At 57.4% G+C, this 19,263-nt stretch overlaps 1 protein-coding gene across 1 annotated transcript; it reads left to right on the top strand.

The window, feature by feature from the left end:
• Positions 1-1,728: 1,728 nt before the first annotated feature.
• Positions 1,729-18,156, top strand: SELPLG (selectin P ligand). Its single transcript, XM_002722129.5, has 2 exons — positions 1,729-1,869; positions 15,767-18,156. The coding sequence occupies exon 2, from the start codon at positions 15,772-15,774 to the stop codon at positions 17,092-17,094; it is 1,323 nt and encodes a 440-aa protein (XP_002722175.2). The 5' UTR covers positions 1,729-1,869; positions 15,767-15,771; the 3' UTR covers positions 17,095-18,156.
• The last annotated feature ends 1,107 nt before the right edge of the window (positions 18,157-19,263 follow it).

Below are 19,263 nucleotides of genomic sequence, written 5' to 3'. Positions count from 1 at the left end.
TATTAGAAAGTGGCAGGTAGGGGGCTGGGCAGAGAGAGATCTCATTTGCTACTTCACTCCCCAGATATCTGCAGCAGCTGGCGGGGACTGAGACCAGGAGCTGGAAACAGTCCAGGACCCCCGGGTGGGTGTCAGGGACCCAGGCACCGGAGCCGTCACCACTGCCCCCTAGGGTGTGCACAGCAGGAAGCCGGGGTGAGGGCCAGGAGCTGGGCGCTCCGCTAGAGGGTGCAGGCGTCTTAGCCGGTATCTGTGGCACTAGGCTAAATCTTTCTTCATTTTAGAAACTGTGAAAAGCATTCCTAGCACCCAAGCTGCACAGACACGGCTGGGAGGCCGGGCTTGGCCGCCAGTTTTGTGACTCCTCCCCTCCAGCCATCTCAGAGGGACCTCCAGCCTGGACTCAGGGCCGGCCCCCAAGGGCTGGCCCGTTCCACACCTGCCGCATCTCTGGTGTTCATTTGAAAGTGGGAGCAGGTTTGGACTGAGCGGTTAAGACACCTGAGTCCCGCATCAGAGAGCCCGAGTTGGACTCCTGCTCTTAGCGCCTGACCCCTGGGAGGCAGCAGTGACAGCTCTAGTACCTGCATTCCTGCTGCCCACGTGGGAGACTTGGGTTGTGTTCCTGGCCTCCAGCTTCAGCCTGGTCATTGTGGCCGTTTGGGGAGTGAATCAGTGCATGGAGGCACCCTGTGGATGGATGGGTGGGTGGGAGGCAGAGTGGCCAGGACTGGAACCAGTGCTCTGATGTGCAATGCAGGTGTTTAACCTGCATTTGGGGAATGAGCTCCCTCTGTCTGTCCATCTGGTTCTCAAAATCCTTGTGGGGCCAGCGCTGTGGTGCAGCAGATTAATGTCCTGGCCTACAGTGCCAGCATCCCATATGGGCGCTGGTTCTAGTTCCAGCTGCTCCACTTCTGATCCATCTCTCTGCTATGGCCTGGGAAAGCAGTAGAAGATGGTCCAAGTCCTTGGGCCCCTGTACCCATGTGGGAGACCCAGAAAAAGCTCCTGGCTTTGGATCAGCACAGCTCTGGCCTTTGTGGCCATTTGGGGAGTGAACCATCGGGTGGAAGACCTCTGTCTCTCTCTCTGCCTCTCTTCTTTCTGTGTAACTCTGACTTCAAATAAATAAGTAAATAATAAAAATTAAAAAAAAAAAAAAACCTTGTGCATCACAAGTATCGCTTTTCCTTGGAAGATGGCCCACCCTCGTCTACCTCTGCGTGTCACTCATGGTGCTATGTGTCTCAAGGGCCTGCCTGCTGGCCAGCCTCGCAGATGGGGGGTGGGGGGCGGGGGGCAGGAGCCCAGAGCCTCCAGCCTGGGCCATCAGAGCTGGGGAAACAAGCAAGTTAGGAAGGAGAGGTCGGACGAGCCGGCCTTGCCCCGTGGATGGAGCCTCGTGCCGCCCCAGGCAGGCCGCAGCTCCAAGGACCAGCTGTGCACCTGCAGAGTGCGCCGCATCTTGAAAGCAGAAATACGGCCCCCTTGCAGGCTCCACGCGGGTCTGTGGACTGTGGTTTTTATTCCCTGCTCCTCGTCTTGGGGCTGGGCACCCCCTATTCACCTAAAGTCCCCTCTCCGTGGATGGTTTCCAGAATTGCAAGGGGGTCCAGGACGAAATCAGGCCCAGCAGGGCCCCAGGTCACTCCCCCACCCAGGGTTGTCCCTGTTGTCACCGAAGCTGTCACTTGCAGGAGGGTGTGGCCCCACTTGAGTAATCACATTCTCGCTTCCTTCTTCTACACAGAGCCGTTGGGGGTTGGCGGGGTGGGGACCGCAGCAGTCCGGGCCGGGGCCTTGTTGTCAACACAGAGAAGCCACTTTCGGGCCCGCGGGCGGCTGTCCCATGCTCTGCTGAGCGCGGTAAGTACTTGCTCGCCTACCCTCCGGGGGTGGCTGGGGGTCCCAGGGACCAGGGTCTGCCTCGTGGCCACCCGCAGGCCTGGGGTAGGACTTCGGGGGACCCTCCTGAGTTGCGGTCCCCAGAGAAGGCAACCTGGGACTCCAAGGGCTTGGGCCTGAGGTCTCCCTGACGCCTTGGCCCTATCTGATGCCTCTTCCAGATCCTTCCCCCAATATCTTCCTCGTCGGGGCTGCCTGCGCCTGCTGGGGCGGCAGTGTTGGCGGAGAGACTGTGGGTGCTCCCCGGAAATGATCCCACCCCTGCCTTCCACGGGTGGGAAACGGAGGCCCACGCAGGCTGAGGGCCAGAGCTGAGACTAGGTCTGGAAGGTTCCAGAAAGCAGGAGGGGAGCAGGATTTGTCCTGTAGCTATCTACTTGGGGAGCTGTACAGGTCATTCTCAAAGACTGAGAAACCACACCCATCCGTTGCAAACCACTGGAACATTAGCATTTGGGTGCTGTAGTTAGCAAGAGAAACAATAGCAGTAATTAGGATGAGTGTATTAATTTGTATCTGGTGTAAATTAGGGACACTAAAGGATAGTGGTGGAGGCTGGTGGTTAGTGTGGTCCCCCTACACATGCACATGCAACACGCATGCATACGCATATGTACATACATGCACGCGCACACACGTTCCACAAAGATCAGGGTTCCTGTTGCCTGGAATTCTCTCTTCCTCTTTCCCGGCCTCCGTTCCCCGTCTCTGACTTTGCGCCCGAGCCCCTCCCAGAGCCGCTCAGTGGGCAGAGGGCTCAGCAGGTGGCTCGCAGGTGCCAGGCCCCCGTGTGGCTTCCTCTAGGGCAGCCCAGGTGGGACGCCCTAGGGGCTTGGGCACGGCCCTCCCCAGGCGTGGCCGGCAGCCAGGGGATACCGGAGAGAAGGAGCCCCTCCTGGAAACTGCAGCCAGGCCCAGAGCAGGGGGGACCACAGGGAATCAACCAGAACCCTGGTGTGTGCCCAGCACGGCTTGGAGGAGAGGAGCTGTCTGCAGCGACCCCTCCCCAGCTCTCTCAGTCCCCTTGCTGAACCGGAGTAGGAGGGCGGCACGGGGGGCTGGTGGGTTGGAAGGAGGTGGGTGGCCGCTACGTGCGTGTCTGTCCATCTGTCTGCTGTTAAACCTGAACCAGGGGTAGGGCTCACTGAGTTCCTTTGTGCCGAGTGTCTCATCTCCTCCGTCTCAGGCCAGCCAACCACCAGGGTGCCAATAGGTGAAACTTGGTTCACGGGCGGGTGCAAAGTCTCAGCTGGCACAGGGCTCACACGCTTGGAAAGGGCAGAGGACATCAGCCAGATGCACGGTGGGTCTGGGGTATTCGAGTGGCACGGGCAGGGCAGGGTAATTTCGGAAGACGCAGTCTGGGGGTTGGCAGTGAAGATGCCGCATCTTCTATCAGAGTGCCTGGGTTCGAGTCCCAGCCCCAGCACTTGGGCTATCCTTCGCTGCTTTCCCAGGCACATTAGCAGGGAGCGGGACTGGAAGCGGAGCAGCCGGGACTCAATCAGCGCTCCGATAGGGGATGTCGGCAACAGCTAAGCCCGCTGCGCCACAGCACCAGCGCTTATCAAATGCAGTTTGACACATGATATGTTCACGTTACCATGGATTTATCAGGACACAGCCCGGTTGGAAGGCAAGGAGCATCCATATTCCAGAGGAGGAGCCCACATCCCAGGTGACGCAGCTCGGCAGGGCCAGAGCCGGGACTGGTTGGGATGGGCGTGCCTCCCGCGCTGGGGCAAGGCCTGGCCGGCCCACCAGGACCCCTGCACTCTGGTTTGACCTCAACTTAGCAGACACAAGGGGCTCACTCTCCTGGGTGTGGCTCTGGCGCGTGCTCTCAGCCGAGCTGTGTTTTCTGTGACATGCAAAGGACGTGGAAGGAACGCACAGCCCCCCAGGAAACTGCCTCCCCAGGGAGCAGTTTGCCGGGACTGGTATTTTTTTTTTTTTTGAAGATTTATTGATTTATTTATTTGAAAGTTGTGGGCTCATCCTGCGGAGTCCACTCTGCCCGGGGACAGGCTTCAGTGCACGAATCCACTTTATTCACAGCTATGTACATGTTTAAAGGGCAGGCGGAAGGGGTGTGACTAACTCAGGGGAACACTAACTATAGGGCAGAACTGACACCGGCGCCAATATGCCTCTCCAATCAGCGAGGGCAGCTTTCCTGGTGGGCCTGGGCCACGCCCGGGAGCAGTTTACGTGATTGGCAGAAGGTGGGGGTGGGGGGAATGTGCCTGGGAGGTCCCACCGTGTGGAATCATTGCATCTTCTATAGCTGCTGCCTGGTTATGAGGGGGCGTGGTGCAGGCCCTGCCCGACCTGGCTCTAGAAATCTCTGCCTATCTCATCTAATGAATTTGCCTTGTGAGCTGGCACAGTCTCGGTCACCGCCAATCTCTGCGTCCCCCGCGTGGTCAGTTACTCCCAGAAGTCGAGTTCTGAAATATGTAAGTTTGTCCATTGGTATGGGCAAAACTGGACCAGCTGTAAAGCGGAGCTCCCCTTTAAGGTGAAGAGGACGCGTCTTACAGACTCCCAGATAGTGGGTGACGATGGACTACAAGCCCATCCAGCTTGAGTATAGAATTATAACGGAAGAACCCACTAGGAGTTGTATTGTCAATAACAGTTCCCAGAGAGAATCAGAAGAGGCAGGTACAACATGTTTGCTGTTTGACGTGACGAAGGCCAAGGCTTTACTTATCTTCTTGCTTAAGATCTCTGGGCTAGTGGGGCGTGTCCTTCGTGTTCACCTGTGAAGACTTGAGAGGCAGACGTTTAACCCTAATTCCACGGAGGTGGTCGTGCGCAGCAGCAGCACCTGGGGAGGTCCCATCCCTTTAAGGCGTCGCCGATCTGAAGGGGATCTCTCCAGGGGAAGGGCGCTGCAGTGGGCTTGTCGGAGGGACGTCGGCTTTGACATTTTTGGCCGGCATCCACACAGGCTGCGGAGCCATCTCTAGAAAGACACAAGCAAAGCCTCTCGCCATCGTTAGGAGGGGGTCAGGCTCCTCCCTCTGTGGGGTGATCCATGGACCCGGACACGACTGGGCTGGACCTGGGAGAGGCCTCCAGTGTCTCAGGGCTGGCGGCTCTGGGGTGGGGGTGGGGGTGGGGGGTGTGAGACACGTGAGAAATTTAAGGTAGAAAGGAGCATTGTCACAGCTCAGTCAACAGGAAGTCGTACTTCTACAGCTTTGTCTGCACTCCACCTTTTCTTCGGCTCTGCCCCCCCCCCCCCCCGCCCGGGTTTCGGTTTGGGAGGGGGCAGAGGAAAGTAGCTTCTGTTGCTTCCTTTCACCACAGGACAATAAGGTCCAGGAAAAGTGTCCCAGGATTCCTCTGGGCCCAGGAAGCAGCCGTGCGGGGCCTTTGTGCGCACTGGGCGCGCCTCTGCCAGGACCGTTACAGAGTGTTGTGTCGTCTACCATATTTTTTTTATTAGCAAAACTGGTTTTTTTTAGAAGGATGATTGCTGATCTTACATTTAGGTAACTCTGCTGCGATAGATATCTTTTTTTTTTTACAGGCAGAGTGGATAGTGAGAGAGAGAGACAGACAGAGAGAAAGGTCTTCCTTTTGCTGTTGGTTCACCCTCCAATGGCCGCCACGTGTGCCACAGTGCACGTGCTGTGGCCGGCGCACTGTGCTGATCTGAAGCCAGGAGCCAGGTGCTTCCTCCTGGTCTCCCATGGGGTGCAGGGCCCAAGCACTTGGGCCATCCTCCACTGCCTTCCCGGGCCACAGCAGAGAGCTGGCCTGGAAGATGGGCGACCGGGACAGAATCTGGCGCCCCGACTGGGACTAGAACCCGGTGTGCCGGCGCCGCTAGGTGGAGGATTAGCCTAGTGAGCCGCGGCGCCAGCCAATAGATATTGTCTTTAAGGTGAGAAGAACAAAGCTAACCTGCTCGTGGGGGCAGGGGTACCATGCTGCCCTCTCTGCATGGGGAGTTAGCACATGGTGACTCCTGTTGTTGATTCAACAATGAACACTCTAGGTGTGACGTCATATAGCTTTTTTAACCAGCAAACTCAAGCAAACATATAAAACATTTTTAGTTTCTTTCTACCAACAGATTTAAAACATCTGACAAAGAGATCCAGGTCACATGAATCAAATGTATCTTCGATTAATTTTAGCAGTTTAAATTTATGAGCAATATTTTGTTTATAAGCCAATTAAGAGAGCTCCTATTAAATTTCCCTATGTAGACAAACAATACGCACACACACATAATACAACATACAAGATAGAACAATAAAGCAGTTTTAGTACTAGTGTCCTAAAATCTTTAGCTGTTTTTTGTCGCTCCCCGTCTTCGTGGAGGAACGACACAGGACCCTGCGCTGTTCTTCTGTCTGCTCGGCCCTCCCCGGGTTGGCTGCTGGTCCTTCCCGGGTTGGCTGCTGGTCCTTCCCGGGTTGGCTACCGTCCCTTCCACCTCTGTGGAAGGGCGGTTCCCCCTGCCACATTCCCCACTTCCGCGGGGGAGCGGCACACCGCCGGCCGGCTCTCTCGGGGGCTGCACAGGTGTTCCCCTTAGATGTTCCTGGTGCATGCCGTCTCTCTCCTCCTTTATAGTCCTCCTCCGCCAATCCTAACTCGGCTGCCCACACGCTGAGTACGCTGCTCTCCTCCAATCAGGAGCAGCTCCTGCAGCTTGTCAAGTTGGTGAGAGGCAGCTGGGTAGAAGCTGTTGCCTCCTCTCCCAGCGCCATATTGTGGGAGAGCAGATGCATAGAATAAGTCTTAATTCCAGTAACTCAGTCCAGTCCGGGCTGCTCCCCACAGATCCCCCTTTCTTTTTATTTTTTGGCGTTGATACGCGCCTGTCTTCGGTGCCCCGCGGCACACACTCTGCTCTGCTTGCTAGAGTTGCCCACAGGTGCTTACAAGTCCTATCAATCAGGCAAACCGAATCCGGGTCCTCTCTTCGCCATGTTGTGAGGAGGTTTTTAGGCGCTAATGCGTGCCTGTGTTCGGTGCCCTGCAGCGCATGCTCTACTCTGCTAGAACTGCCTGCAGGTGCTCACCACTTCCCTAATCAGGCAGACCGAATCCAAGCTCTCTCATTGCCATGTTGATGGGAGGCCTTATTTTTCTGTTTCTCTATCTCCGGGCATTCCTATTTCTCCTATTTTACTTCTATCTGCCAACATTCCTATTTCTCTCATTTTACTTCTAAACTTCTGTTTCTCTTATCCTTGCGGCTTCCCGGCGCCCGCCCCGAGGCTGCTTCTCGGCGGCTTCCCGGCTCTGAGCCGCTTCAGCCCACGCTTCTCCGATCTGCGCGGCTTCCCGGCTCTGCGCGGCTCGGCTTCGCGCGCACACTCCGCGGTCTCGCACCAGCCCAGCGTTCCCTATCTACTTGTGTCCCGCACGCTCTCTCTGCGTGCGGCAGCCTCCGCGAGTCACACAGCCCCAGCTCACGTTTCCGCCACTAGCATTCAGTTCAAGTTCCCCGGACTAACCTGGCGAATTCCAACCTGGTGGCCCACGTCTCTGCCTCTGGTTCCAGATCTTCGCCTCTTGCTCCCCGGGCTGACTTGAAGAATTCCAAGATGGCTTCCATTTCCGCCTCGGCCTGCACTCGCGGCTTCATCCTCCCTAACATTTTTCTCTACCCGGTATATTTCCCCAAGTTTTCTTCCAACAATATTCCTCCCTCATTTCTCCTGGCCTCTCCCCACAGTCCGTATCCAAGTCTAAGTTTCTTATAGGTTTCACTTTCACTTTCAACCTGCAGTCCATATCTGAGTCTAAGTTTCTTCTTGCTTTCACTTTAAATCCTAACTTCTTTCCCACAGTCCGTATCTGAGTCTATGCCTAGGCTTTCGATAGCTTCTTCCGGCACCTTTTCTGTCCGGCTTTTCCCTAGGCTCTTTGCTAGTCTCTCTCTCCGGCATTTTCCCATTTCTTCCCTCCTAAGTTTCCTTATCCGAGTCACGGCACCATTATGTCGCTCCCCCTCTTCATGGAGGAACGACACTAAACCCTGCCTAGGCTTCATATCCGAGTCACGGCACCATTATGTCGCTCCCCGTCTTCGTGGAGGAACGACACAGGACCCTGCACTGTTCTTTCGTCTGCTCGGCCCTCCCCGGGTTTGCTGCTGGTTCTTCCCAGGTTGGCTGCTGGTCCTTCCACCTCTGTGGAAGGGCGGTTCCCTCTGCCACATTCCCCACTTCCGCGGGGGAGCGGCACACCGCCGGCCAGCTCTCTTGGGGGCTGCACAGGTGTTCCCTCAGATGTTCCTGGTGCATGCCGTCTCTCTCCTCCTTTATAGTCCTCCTCCGCCAATCCTAACTCGGCTGCCCACACGCTGAGTACGCTGCTCTCCTCCAATCAGGAGCAGCTCCTGCAGCTTGTCAAGTTGGTGAGAGGCAGCTGGGTAGAAGCTGTTGCCTCCTCTCCCAGCGCCATATTGTGGGAGAGCAGATGCATAGAATAAGTCTTAATTCCAGTAACTCAGTCCAGTCCGGGTTGCTCCCCACAGTTTTTTATTACCATCAACCAATTAGAATTACTTTCTGCTCTTGGTAACCTTGATTAACCATACTTTCTCCCAGTTGGAACCCCTAGTGTGTTACTGGCTTCATCTGTTTACAGAGCCACCCCAAAGCACTGAGTACAATAGCAGTGGCTAGAAAAAGTCCATCAGAACCCCTAGGAGGACAGCTAAACACAGAACCAACAAGGTTTTAGTTGCATGAGCAGACGAGCTGATACACAAAACTGGATGACAAAGGGTTTCCAATGGCCATGTTTAAAATTATGAACTCGTTAACCAACAAGAGGCACTAGCTTACTGCCCACAGTGTTTTCAAAGCACCTTTTAGGCCTCTGGGCCTTTCTCAGTAAGATAGCCATCACGTCTGGTGACACAAGCCCATTGAACTCTAACTCTCAGACGTCTGTATCAGTAGCACGTTATATTAGCAAGACTTAAAATTTAGCACGACTTCACATCTTGACAGCACTTCTACATAATCCAAACAGCCTGACTAGTCGGTGTCTCTACAAGATGAGAGACATATATCCTTTGATATTTCCAGGGGCCCAGCTGGAAATGTCAAAGTCCTAATTTTTTGGAATGTTGATTTTTTGAATGCCTGTCAAGGATGCCAAGAGGGCTTAAAATATGTGGTTGAAATAAGCTCCCTTAACATCGTGCCGTAGCATGGACCAGAGCTGAGCACGGTTACAAGGTGATACTCACATGTTTTAGAATAAGCAGATATTTAACTCCTTCAAAATCCAGTTGTCTTAAACAATTAGAATAGATTCCTTTAACATAACACAAAATCTGTGTCTCTGGTTGTTCCAAAAATCAGAAATAAAACTTTAAATTTAAGAGCTGGTGCATTGAATCAAATCCCGTCATTTGGGACCGTTTAACAGAGTCAGAACTAGGGGAGAGAGAACAGCTTACTGGAGCCGGCTGGAAAGCTGAGCAGAGTCACCAGTTAAACACGGCTGTCAAAGAGATGTTGGAGGTTTTTAAATAGATTCTTACCACTATTTTGGAATATTTACTAACATATGCATTGTAAACACCTCATTGCTTTAACAGAGGATCAGATTCTAGTTCTATGTCAAACAGACTCGCAGCTTTTGTCTTCCCTCTGCTGATTTCCTTGATTTACATTTTGAAAGAACCCTTTAGAAATCCCCAAATCAGCCGGCGCTGCGGCTCACTAGGCTAATCCTCCACCTTGCGGCGCCGGCACCCCAGGTTCTAGTCCTGGTCGGGGCACCGGATTCTGTCCTGGTTGCCCCTCTTCCAGTCCAGCTCTCTGCTGTGGCCAGGGAGTGTAGTGGAGGATGGCCCAAGTCCTTGGGCCTGCACCCCATGGGAGACCAGGAGAAGCACCTGGCTTCTGCCATCGAATCAGCGCGGTGCGCCGGCCGCAGCGCGCCAGTCGCAGCAGCCATTGGAGGGTGAACCAACGGCAAAGGAAGACCTTTCTCTCTGTTTCTCTCTTTCTCTCACACTGTCCACTCTGCTTGTCAAAAAAAAAAAAAAAAAAAAGAAATCCCCAAATCAAGACGACATTTTTAAATAAGGTAACACATCTCGGGGCTGGCACTGTGGCTCGCTTGGTTAATCCTCCACCTGTGGCGCTGGCATCCCATATGGGCGCCTGGTTCTAGTCCCGGTTGCTCCTCTTCCAGGCCAGCTCTCTGCTGTGGCCAGGGAGTGCAGTGGAGGATGGCCCAAGTGCTTGGGCCCTGCACCCCATGAGAGACCAGGAGGAAGCACCTGGCTCCTGGCTTCGGATCAGCACAGCGCCGGCCATAGTGGCCATTTGGGGAGTGAACCAACAGAAGGAAGACCTTTCTCTCTGTCTCTCTCTCTCACTGTCTATAACTACCTGTCCAAAAAAAAAAAAAAAAAAAAAAAAAAGGATAACTCATCAAATCAAATTTCAAGCTTAGTTTCTTCCGAGTGGTGTTACTATCTTCATATGGACAGTTTATGGAAACATGCTAGCAAACCCAAATAGTTTTTCTGTATAGACACATTCATCTCATTCGCTTAACCCAATTTACATACAGCAATTACTCCTAGGTGACCGAAGATGCTGATATTATATCATTGAGGTCAAAGTCACATGTGTGTCAAATTCTACTCCTCCTCATAAAGCCCTAGGCAGAAATCAGTGACATTAAACCAGAGATTGCTGAGTTTACTTTAGGGGCCACAGCAAGCCTGATGACCCATTGTTATATCACTGGACACCTGTGTTCAGTGATGAGGCAGGGACAATCTGTGACAGTAACTAGAGGGCCAAATTGAAAAATCTTTCTCATCTCTGTCCGAACTGGCATCAGCAGGTCGGCATAGGAGCCGGCAGAGCAGGGGAGTCGGGGGGGCATGGTTGGGCCTGCTGGAGTGGGCACTGCCCCCTTCCCGCAGGGCGGCCTGGGGCCCAGGCGCAGGTCCGAGCGGCCGGAATGCAGGTCACTGACCTGCCACCATGTGCCCGGGTGGACTCCACCACCGTCAGGAGCAAGGCCCCTTCCCCATGTAGAGGTCGCTCGTTGGCGGGAAGCCAATGCAGGTTCCCAGCAGGTCTGCACCTGTACCTGAGCCCAGCCTTCCCCTCCCCCACCCATGGCGGCGGGGGAGGCGGGGTGCAGACGGCTGAGTGTAGGAGGAGGAGCAAAGCAAGAAGACGCGGGCACCCACTTGTGACCGCAGGGAGCTTGTGGCCGCGGTAGACGGAGATCTCTCTCTCCTATCAGAGCCTGGGGCCGGCGCACAGCAGTCGTCTCTACAAGGAGACGGGGATTCCTCCCTGACAGAGGCCCAGAAGCCTGTGCAGGGCAGGGGTCTCTCATACCGAGACGAACAGGAGTGTTCTCTTCACCTAGTGGCCGGGGTATCGGGGGGGCCTGACCGACGGGCGATGCCTCCTCAGCGGGGGAGGACCCTGCTCTTTGTCTACCTTACACGTTCAGGTCCCTGTTTGGGCACCAGTTGTGCAAGGCCACACTCCCGGGGAGAGCAGGGTGACAGTGTCCTTCCACAAGGAGCACCGGGGACAGGCTTTGGGCCACGTGTCCCCTTTATTCACAGCTACGAACACGTTTAAGGGGCAGCAGAAGGGGCATAAGTAAGGGGAATACTAACTATAGGGCAGAACTGGCACTGGCACCAATATGCCTCTCCAATCAGCTTGAAGGTCAGGTAGCTAAGGTAGCTTTCCAGGTGGGCCTGGGCCACACCTGGGAGCCGTTTACCTGATTGGCAGAAGGTGGGGGTGGGGAAATGTGCCTGGGGGTCCCACCGCCTACCAGCAGTCAGGCTAACTGCATGGGCCAGGCAGGCAGCCTCACAGGATCGCCCACAGAAAGTCAGAGTTTACAGAGAGAGCGAGCGAGCGAGCGCTTCTATCCGCTGGTTCACTCCCTAAATGGCTGCAACAGCCAGAGCTAGGCCTGTCTGAAGCCAGGAGCCAGGAGCTTCTTCCAGGTCTCCCACATGGGTGCAGGGGCCCAAGCACTTGGGCCATCTTCCACTGCTTTCCCAGGCGCATTCGCAGGGAGCTGGGTCAGAAGTGGAGCAGCTGGGATTTGAACCAGTGTCTGCATGTGATGCTGGTGCTGCAGGCAGCAGCTTAAACCACTGAGCCACAGCGCTGGCCCCTTGCCAGGACTTTTATTGCAAGAGTTAGGGGAGCATTGAGGGTATAGAAAAGAGTAGGGGGTGGGCGTCTGGCTTAGCACTTGGAATATTAGTTAAGAGGCCCATGCCCCATATCAGAGTATCTGGGTCCAGTGTTCAGCCCCAGTGCCTGACTTCAGCCTCCCTGGGAGGCAGCAGGTGATGATGGCCCAAGTGCTTGGGCCCCCGCCATGCACCAGGGACACTTGGATTGAGTTTTTCGGTTCCTGGATTCTATAGCCATGGCTGTTTCAGGCAACTGGGGACTGAACCTGGGGATGGGAGCCCTGTCTGTCTCTCTGCCTTTCCTATTAATTGATTGATTCTAAAAAGAAAGAAGGGGAGGAGTGGGAGGGTCCTTCTGGATCATCATACATATTCATAATGCATGCATATTCGTGATCATACATATTCATAAGCTGTGTGTCTAAAACCCTGAGCCAGGCTGGTCTCTGGTGGCTGCGGCCGCTCTGACTACAAGGTTACAAGCTCCAGGGAGTCCGTGGTGTGTGGCCTCCGCCCTGTTCCCGTGTCCCATGCCCGCGGTTACCCTGCCTGGGAACTAAACAGGGGTCCTCCTTCCCCTGGCTGCTGCTTCGGGGGCCACACGGTGCCGGGGTCTCCAGGGCAGGCTGCTCCTCCACACGGCCTGGCTGGCTGGGGCTCGGGGCAGAAGCAACTGGTTTTTGGTTGAAAGCCAGGAAGTGGGCAGCCTCTGACCCACTGAAGCCAGCATCAAGGCCCCGGGTGTGGCTGCCATCGCCCCGGTCTCCGAGCCGGCTGGGCAGGCCCCACCGCTGCGGCCAGGGAGGCTTTCCTTCCTCCCGGGGCGAGGAGAGGCGGCGGCGGCACTGCCGTGGGCCTTGCCCTTCTCATCTGTGCGATGGGAACCATCACGGCCCACGCTTCCCAGCCGTGCAGGTGAGCGGAGCACCCACGCGGTGAGACCCCGGACGTGTGGGAACACGGGGTGAAAAGACGGGAAATGCGTGCTGCCTTCGCAACACACATTCTCCGTGCACTTTCTGAAGGCCCTACCAGCCTGCAGGGTAGCAAACAGGAAGCAGCCATCGCCCCACCGGCCTCGCATGGCGGCCGTTCTGTGGCCTTCCTGCCACGCACGTGGCCTCAGCGCAGATGCAGAATCTCGGGGAGCCGGGAGCTTCCTGGACTCTCTGCCCTTGATGCCTGCAGAATGGCAGGGACCATGCTGGGGTCACCCGCTGTGCTCACCCCCACCCGCGCCCCAAGTCCGCCAGCTGAGCAGGGCCTGGGGAGTTTCTGGCACCACCAAATAAAATCCTCCCCACTGGGGGCCCTGTCAGGAGCTTTCCGCGGGGTCTCCCCTTCAAGTCTCCCAACCATGCTGCAAAGCAAGAGCACCCATTTTACAGATGAGGAAACTGAGTCTCAGGGTAAAGAGACCTGCTGAAGGTCTTGCAGCTGCTACATAGTGGTGAACGTGGGATTCAGGCCCACGCTCTCTCTTCCTCTGCCTCTGGACCATGGGGACGGGTGTGGGGTGGGGGGCAGCCGACGGCGAGCACCTGCACCAGGAACACAGCCCCAGCCCCCTCCCTGGCCCCCCTCCTAGCCTCTGGGCTTAGATAATCAGGTCCTGACTCACCAAGGTGCCCGCCACCCCCTGGAGCCGGCAGGCGGGGCCTTGAGGCTTCCCTTATGCTTCCAGGAAGTGGCCAAGGCCTCTGCCTTCCAGGAACCTGGCGCTGCCCACGTTGGGGGTGGGGTGGGAGCGTTTTCATAATTCGCGGACTGTTTCCGAGGGGGGTGGCTCCTGCCCTGGGGAGAGGGGGCCAGGCTGGGGCCGTGGCTGCCGCACCTGCTATGAGCCTGTTGCAGCCTTGTCTGGTTGCCCTCTCTCAACAGGCTCAGAGGTGGGTGCTGTTATCCCATTTTATAGATGGGAAAGTAGAAGCTCAGAGAGGCAAGGGCCTGTCTCAAGGCCACACAGCTTGTGAGCGGCACAGCTGGGATTCCAAGCGCCCCTGGGCTGCCCTCACAGCTGCCCTGCGCCCTGCGTGGCACCTGCTGTGTGTGCAGCTGGCCTCCCTGTGGGGCACCTTCAACCTGCTCCTCCCTCTTACTCGCCCTCCCTCCCCCACCCGGCCTGACCCCAGCCACACCGAGCTTAGCTCTCTCCCAAGCCTGTGCCCCTCCCTGGTGCCCCCTCCACTCCTCCAGGGCCCCCTGAATCCTCACTGGGCTCAGGTCAGATCTGGGCCACGCCCCCGCTGTGTGTCTTTGGGAACGTGTCTGCGGCACCCGCATCCCACATCAGAGCGCCTGGTTCGAGGCCTGGCAACTCTGCCTCCAACCCAGCTTCCTGCTAACGCACCCTGGGAGGCAGCAGGTGATGGCCCAGCCCCTTGGGTCCCTGCCGCCCATGGAGGAGGTGTGGAGATCCCGGCTCCTGGCTTCAGTATGGCTGTTGTGGGTGCTTGGGGAGTGAACCAGAGGACAGAAGATGTCTCTGTCTCTCGCTCTCTCTCTCCCTCTCTCTCCCTCCCTCTCCCTCTCTCTCTCCCACTCTGCCTTTAAAGTAGGTAGAAGCTAAGCATTTAAAAAAGGAGACCTGGCCGGCGCCGCGGCTCAGTAGGCTAATTTTCCGCTTGTGGCGCCGGCACACCGGGTTCTAGTCCCAGTCGGGGTGCCGGATTCTGTCCCGGTTGCCCCTCTTCCAGGCCAGCTCTCTGCTGTGGCCCGGGAGTGCAGTGGAGGATGGCCCAAGTGCTTGGGCCCTGCACCCCATGGGAGACCAGGAGAAGCACCTGGCTCCTGGCTTCAGATCAGCACGGTGCACTGGCCGCAGCAGCCATTGGAGGGTGAACCAACGGCAAAGGAAGACCTTTCTCTCAGTCTCTCTCTCTCACTGTCCACTCTGCCTGTCAAAAAAGAAAAAAAAAAAAAAAGACGTGACACAGGTGCTCATTGAGACTGCTTGTTAAGAAGCTCTGGTATTTTCTTTCTACACTCTCAGTGGATTGCTGTTGTCCTCAAAGCTTTATTTATTTGTTTGAAAGGCAGAGATACAGAGAGGGAGAGAGAGACACACACAGAGAAAAAGAGATCTTCCATCTGCTGGTTCACTCCCCAATGGCTACAATGGCTGGGGCTGGACCAGGCTGAAGCCAGGAGCCAGGAACTTCACCTGGGTCTCCCACATGGGTGCAGGGGTCCAAGCACTTGGGCTGTCTCCCTCTGCCTTTCCCAGAGGCCTTAGCAGAGAGCCGGATCAGAAGAGGAGCAGCCGGGACTCGAACCGGCGCCCATGTGGAATGCTAGTGTTGCAGGCGGAAGCTTAACCCACTAGGCCACAGCGCCAGCCCCCACCAATGGAGTGTCTGGCCTGTGAATAAGAAGTTTGAGCCAGAACTGATAAGGGGGGCAAATCAAGTTTGTGTGCAGCGCAGGCAGGAGTGGAAGGGCACCCAGATGCCTGTATTCCCGCGGATCAATCACAGTAGTAACAGCTGTGGCTGTGCGGGCCTGCCCTGCACCTGCTGGGGCGGGGGAGGGGAGGGGAATGCATGAAGCTGCAGTGCCCACCCCCCAGCAAGCAGACCCCCTCCCCCACCCGCCCCAGCCCCCCGCTGTGGCTGTGCGGAGGTGCAGTCAGGTGGGTTCCTCACTCCCCACCTCCTGTCTCCCCAGGTGCCATGCCTCTGCACCTCCTGCTCCTGCTGAGCCTGCTGGGCCCCGGAGGCAGCCAGCAGTGGCCGTCCGCCCAGAGGGGCGACTCCCAGCAGGACTGGGGGCAGAGGCAGAAGGTCCCGGAGGACTCAGAGGACGACTACGCCCTGCACGATGACTACGCCTTGGAGGGCACAGACCCTCCCGAAGTGCTTGAAAACAGCACTGTGACTGCGGCCCCAGAGCCCCAGCATCCGACTGAGGGGCCGGACACCCCTGAGCCAGCCACTGCCGAGGCCAGCACAAGGCACGCTGCTGGCCCGGATGCCGTGGGGGCGACTGGGGGGAATCTGAGCATGGAACCGTCCATGCAGAATGTGCCTGTCTCCGTGGGCCTGCTGGCCACACAACTGGCCTCTGTGATGGTTCCCGTGACCCTATCCACAGAGAGGGTTCTGTCCACGGAGCCGGTCACCATGGCCCAGTCCATGGGACCAGCAGCCACAGAGGCAGAGACCACGCAGCCAGCAGCCACGGAGTCTGAGACCACGCAGCCAGCAGCCACGGAGTCTGAGACCACGCAGCCAGCACCCACAGAGGCAGAGACCACGCAGCCAGCACCCACAGAGGCAGAGACCACACAGCCAGCACCCACAGAGGCAGAGACCACACAGCCAGCACCCACAGAGGCAGAGACCACACAGCCAGCACCCACAGAGGCAGAGACCACGCAGCCAGTAGCCACGGAGGCCCTGTCCACAGAACCCACTGCCATGGGGTCCCAGCCCATGGAATCCAGTGTTATTGAGGCTCTCTCGACAGAGCCAGCAGCCATAGTGGCCCTGTCCACAGAGCCAGAAGCCAACACGGAGTCCCCATTCATAGAACATACTGCAGCACAGGGACTGGCCACGCCCACGCCTGGCCCCTCTGCCACTCACCTGAGCACCCCCACGGCCACCGGCAGTGCGCCTGCGGTCATCCACGTGAAGAAAGAGAAGGTTCTTCCCTCCCAGAGCCCCGGGACCCCCGGCCCCATGGGGATCCCGGACAGTATCCCTGTGAAACAGTGCCTGCTGGCCATCCTCATCCTGGCGCTGGTGGCCACCATCTTCCTTGTGTGCACCGTGGTGCTGGCCGTCCGTCTGTCCCGCAGGAACCACACGTACCCCGTGCGCAGCTACTCCCCGACCGAGATGGTCTGCATCTCCGCCCTGCTGCCCGAGGCTGGCGACGGGACCCCCGCCACCGCCAACGGACGGCGCGCATCCAGGGGCCCCGGCCTCAAGGCGGAGGCCAAGGAGGAGCGCGACGGAGATGACCTGACCCTGCACAGCTTCCTCCCCTAGCCCCTCCCGCACGCATGCCTCCCCCAGGGGGGCCTCCAGGGAGCCCAGTGATCAGGGTGGTCTCAAGGGAGTGGCCCTGGACCACTGCAAGCAGAGACGGGAGCAGCCACGGCCCGGCCGGAGACCTCATGGCACAGGCCCTGTGGCCACCGCCCCTGCCTTCCAGCTGAGAACCCTGGGGGCCCAGGGACACCTCTCCCCTTCCCCGCTCTGTGCGGGGCCTCTGACACCCCCTTCCTCTTTCCTCCAGACCCCTGAGTCTCAGCCCCACTGGGCTGTCACGCTGGCCACCGCAGAGCCAGGAACCCCCAGGCCACTTGTGTTGGGACAGCTGGGGTTCTCTCGGGCAGCGCTCCAGGGAGCCCGGGGGGAGACTCTTCTTGGGGACCGCATGGGCCAATTGGGCACCTCTCTATCTGGTGACCTCGCTCACCTTCCCCCATGGCCCCCTTCAGGGTGGGCTCTGTCCTGTCCACTGCCGTGTCCCACTGCCCAGCAGGGGACTGGCCGCAGCCCAAGGCCCTTAGTAAATGCATAATGGACAAATGACAGCTGCCTCCTCCAGGGGGCCTGCCTTGATTTTTCCTCCCCCAGCGCAGGGCGAGGTGTTGGCTCTTGGCCGCTCACCCTCAGCCCCAAGCCCCCAAGGAAGCCCCTTGGTTGAAAGGTGACTCTCAGGAGACAGGTGCACCCAATTACATAAGTGAGGGGTTGGGGAAGATTTTGGGTTGCAGGGTGGATGGGGGGGTACCAAGGCTGTCTCCCCCAAACCCATGCCAGGGGTCCATGGTATTCAACTTCCCATGACTCAGATCTGCCCTACAGGAAGTAGTTCCCCCAAAGTCTCAGCCAAGAGCCCCTCTCAGCGTCAACGCCCCCCTCCCGGGCACACCCAGGAGCACCTTGCCATGAGGCAGCATCCGACAGCTCTGATCGGCTGGCATCTCATAGGTGGGGCTGGTGGAATTTTTCTTAAAGGGCCCGACAACAAATATGAGGACGCCTCAGAAAGTTTATGGGAAAATATAATAAAAAGATGAGTTTATTTTTGACGCAAACATATCTTTAAATGTATTGCTTTTCATTTTCTTTGAAACGCAGGGAGACAGGGAGAGGTCCTCCACCTGCTGGTTCACTCCCCAAATGCCCTCAGCAATCAGGGCTGGGAGGAGCCAAAAGCAGGAGCCAGGACCTCAATCCGGGTCTCCCACTTAGGTGCAGGGACCCAAGTGCTTGGAAATGAAGTAGCTGCGACTCGAACCAGGTACCCGGATATGGAACGTGGGCGCCCCCGTGGGGCAGCTTAGCCGCCGTGCCCAACGCCCACCCTGGGACCCAGCACTTCCAAATCCCTCCTAGTCGGTTTCCCGGATAGACGAGACGAGACGAGACCTTGGGCATACCCAGGCCTACCCTCTGGAGCAGAAATAAACTCTTCTTCTCTAGGAAAATATCTGCAATGGCCCCTTGCGGGTAGAGGACTCGCTGCCTCCCCAGAGTTCACCCAGTCGAGGCTGGCAGGGGTTGGCTGTGGCTTGATGGGAGTCGGTGGGGGGAGCCGTGGGGAGAGGCAGGAGGAACAGGATGGGGGGCCAGGGCCAAGGAGCTGCAGGCGAGATGGTGGGGTTGGCTGCCTCCCCTGGAACCTCTAAGCAGGTCCCCCCACGCACAGGGAAGGTGGGTTAGGGAGCTCAGGAGGGCGCTGGGGGGAGAGGGGCAGGGATGCCCAGCCTGGGTGGGGACAGCCAGCCCTGGGGGAGGACCAGTGGGTCAGGAAAAATGGAGGCCGCCTCCTCCTGGGAGAGATCAGAAAATCAGCACAAGGCAGAGGGGCGGGGGGGCTCGGGGACATCAAGTGGTCCTCCAGGAGCCTTGTCCCACTGTCCTTCTGGGGTTTCCAGAGTTCCTGAGCTCAGGGCGCTGTGGGACTGCCCAGGGCTGGGTTTCCATCTGCCTGTCTCTCTCTCTCTCTCTGTCTCTGTCTCTTGTCTTTTCAAGGTGTAGGATTTAATGCAGCGCGGATGAGGCGGCCTTTTAAGCGCCACCAGGGGGCGCCCACCTTCAGCTCTTGGGCCCATCTGCCCGGTTTTTGAGGAGGGGAAAGGGACAGTTCAGGGACAGGAGGCGGTGCTGGCCCTCGGTGTCACCGGGTTCCCTGGAAGAATAGCC

Source organism: Oryctolagus cuniculus, chromosome 21 (assembly GCF_964237555.1).
Source record: "Oryctolagus cuniculus chromosome 21, mOryCun1.1, whole genome shotgun sequence".
Classification (NCBI taxonomy): domain Eukaryota; kingdom Metazoa; phylum Chordata; class Mammalia; order Lagomorpha; family Leporidae; genus Oryctolagus; species Oryctolagus cuniculus.
Note: the sequence above shows the minus strand (reverse complement) of the source record. Positions and strands in the feature narration are given on the sequence as shown.

Coding starts and splice junctions, on each gene's coding strand:
- SELPLG (XM_002722129.5), top strand. CDS start 15,772: ATGCCTCTGCACCTCCTGCTCCTGCTGAGCCTGCTGGGCCCCGGAGGC.